This window comes from Austrofundulus limnaeus, unplaced genomic scaffold (genome assembly GCF_001266775.1).
Source record: "Austrofundulus limnaeus strain Quisiro unplaced genomic scaffold, Austrofundulus_limnaeus-1.0 Scaffold443, whole genome shotgun sequence".
Classification (NCBI taxonomy): Eukaryota; Metazoa; Chordata; class Actinopteri; order Cyprinodontiformes; family Rivulidae; genus Austrofundulus; species Austrofundulus limnaeus.
Window position 1 is genome coordinate 166,711 of NW_013952845.1, and position 1,898 is coordinate 168,608.

At 34.0% G+C, this 1,898-nt stretch overlaps 1 protein-coding gene across 1 annotated transcript in view; it reads left to right on the forward strand.

The window, feature by feature from the left end:
• Positions 1-1,898, forward strand: part of LOC106529442 (alpha-1,6-mannosylglycoprotein 6-beta-N-acetylglucosaminyltransferase A) — a gene marked incomplete in the record, with an annotated part of 25,845 nt that overhangs the window by 3,908 nt on the left and 20,039 nt on the right. The window contains 1 exon segment of the mRNA XM_014024868.1: positions 1,431-1,646. Within this exon segment, the coding sequence (XP_013880322.1) occupies positions 1,431-1,646 (216 nt within the window).

Genomic DNA, 1,898 nt, shown 5'->3' on the forward strand with positions numbered 1-1,898 from the left:
CTACCTTTAATGTGCCCGACAATCGGAGATCTATAATGTATGAAATAAATAAGTAAAAATAAAAATATTTTAACAGAAAATGACTGGTAAAAAAAAAATAAATTTCACTGATAAGAAAAGCACTTAAATAAAAGTCATAAACCTGCTCACAATAAACAGGAAAGTAAAAAAAGAAGTACTTTTACACACTTTAAGTAATGAAGTGTTGAGTTWACCTACCAAACTGGTTCCACTATTGTGCAATTTACACATTTTCTTTAAAGAAAGAGCGCATGAACRTTTTTAGAGTGCACAAACGACTCGTCCGGATGAGTTTGATCATATTTAAATGTGTAACATGTTGAATTGTAAAGAAGTATAATTTTTATGTTTTGAATGTAACAAAATAAAAGTTAAAGTGATTAAAATTGGTTAGTAAATTGACAAATCCTCAAAAAAAAAACTTGTTACTTGGATGCTTACCTATATGATAAGCTTCAAAAATCTGTAAGTTTTGAAAATAATTAATAGCAATCACATGGGGGGATGAGGAAAGCAAGAGGAAATGAGGATGGAAATGGATATTTGATGTTATTTATTGTTTTTTAATGTCCTRCAGGCTCTAAAATGAGGTGTATAATTTATAAAGSCATAASTTTGAAATTGAGTTTTTGAAAAAAATCTGTGAAACATGAAAACATCCRTGAGATTGCTTTMTWCACCCATATGCTYGCAAAATGATGGAAAATCCGTGTAAATTATGGACAATCCGTACAACCTGACATGTATGAGCTGCTATACACCTTTTCTTTTGTTTGCTATTTTTTCTTAATGTTCTGCTTGTGGAATAAAAGTTGTTTTTTAGTAAAGCTTCCATCTTATTAGGAAGAATAATCCCCACTGATTGACGTAAAGCTGAACACACAAGAGGAGAGATTAACTAAAATAAGCAAACAACAAATTAGAAACAGCTCAAATAAATTTTCTGTGCTCTGTGAGATGAAACCTTTTGAAAACAAAATAGTTTTCTTGCTGACAGAACAGGCTTCATRAGATTTAAATGGTCGGTATGGCAATCCATTTGTGTCAAAAATAAGTATTTCTGTCTATGTAAGATGTATATGTATTGGGATATGTAAGGTAAGTGATGTGTTATGTCATATGTTATGTGTATATGTCGGGTGATATGTGATATTTTTGTGTAAATGAAAGATAATATGTGATGTTGTGTGTATATGTTAGTCGATATTGTATCTGTGGAAATAAATTTGTGTCTTCCACTAAACATGCAAATGTTTAARCATTTACCTTAAATGAAAACAGTTGTAGAATTTTGTTTTGTTTTTTGCAGCTGAAGCATTTAACACTGGTTATTTGCTAACAGACCATTTGTTCTGAGCTAAAGACTAGCAGAGGGATAATTCTTTTTATTTTTTTGTTTCATTTCTCAGTCTCTTCCCCGCCTCGTTTGAAGGACTACAAAGAGGAACTGCACGTCCTGCAGGTGAAGATGGAGGCAGAGAAAGCCAAAGGTCAGCAGAGGGAGGAGCTGATCAGTGAGCTGCGGTCAGATAAAGTCCAGCTGCGCCGACAGCTGACTCAAATGGAGGAGCTCCTGAAGCTGCAGATGGAGAAAAGGCAAGATCAGAAACGAGAAGTGAAGCAGGGTAGGTTTGATTTGAGCCAACATGAAGACACGCTACCMTGTTGGAAAGCAGTGACCAAAATAAAGCAGCACTTTAGAAAATAACAAGTCGTAAAAAAGGATGAGTTTAAATATGAAACATTGGGCCTCATGGAAGAACCGTTCGTACGCACAGATTTGTTCTTAAGTTGTGCGTACGAGTGATTTAGGAGAATTTGTGGCATTCACCAATGTTTTTGCCAGATTTTACTTGATCTGCCACTTTGATCCTTGA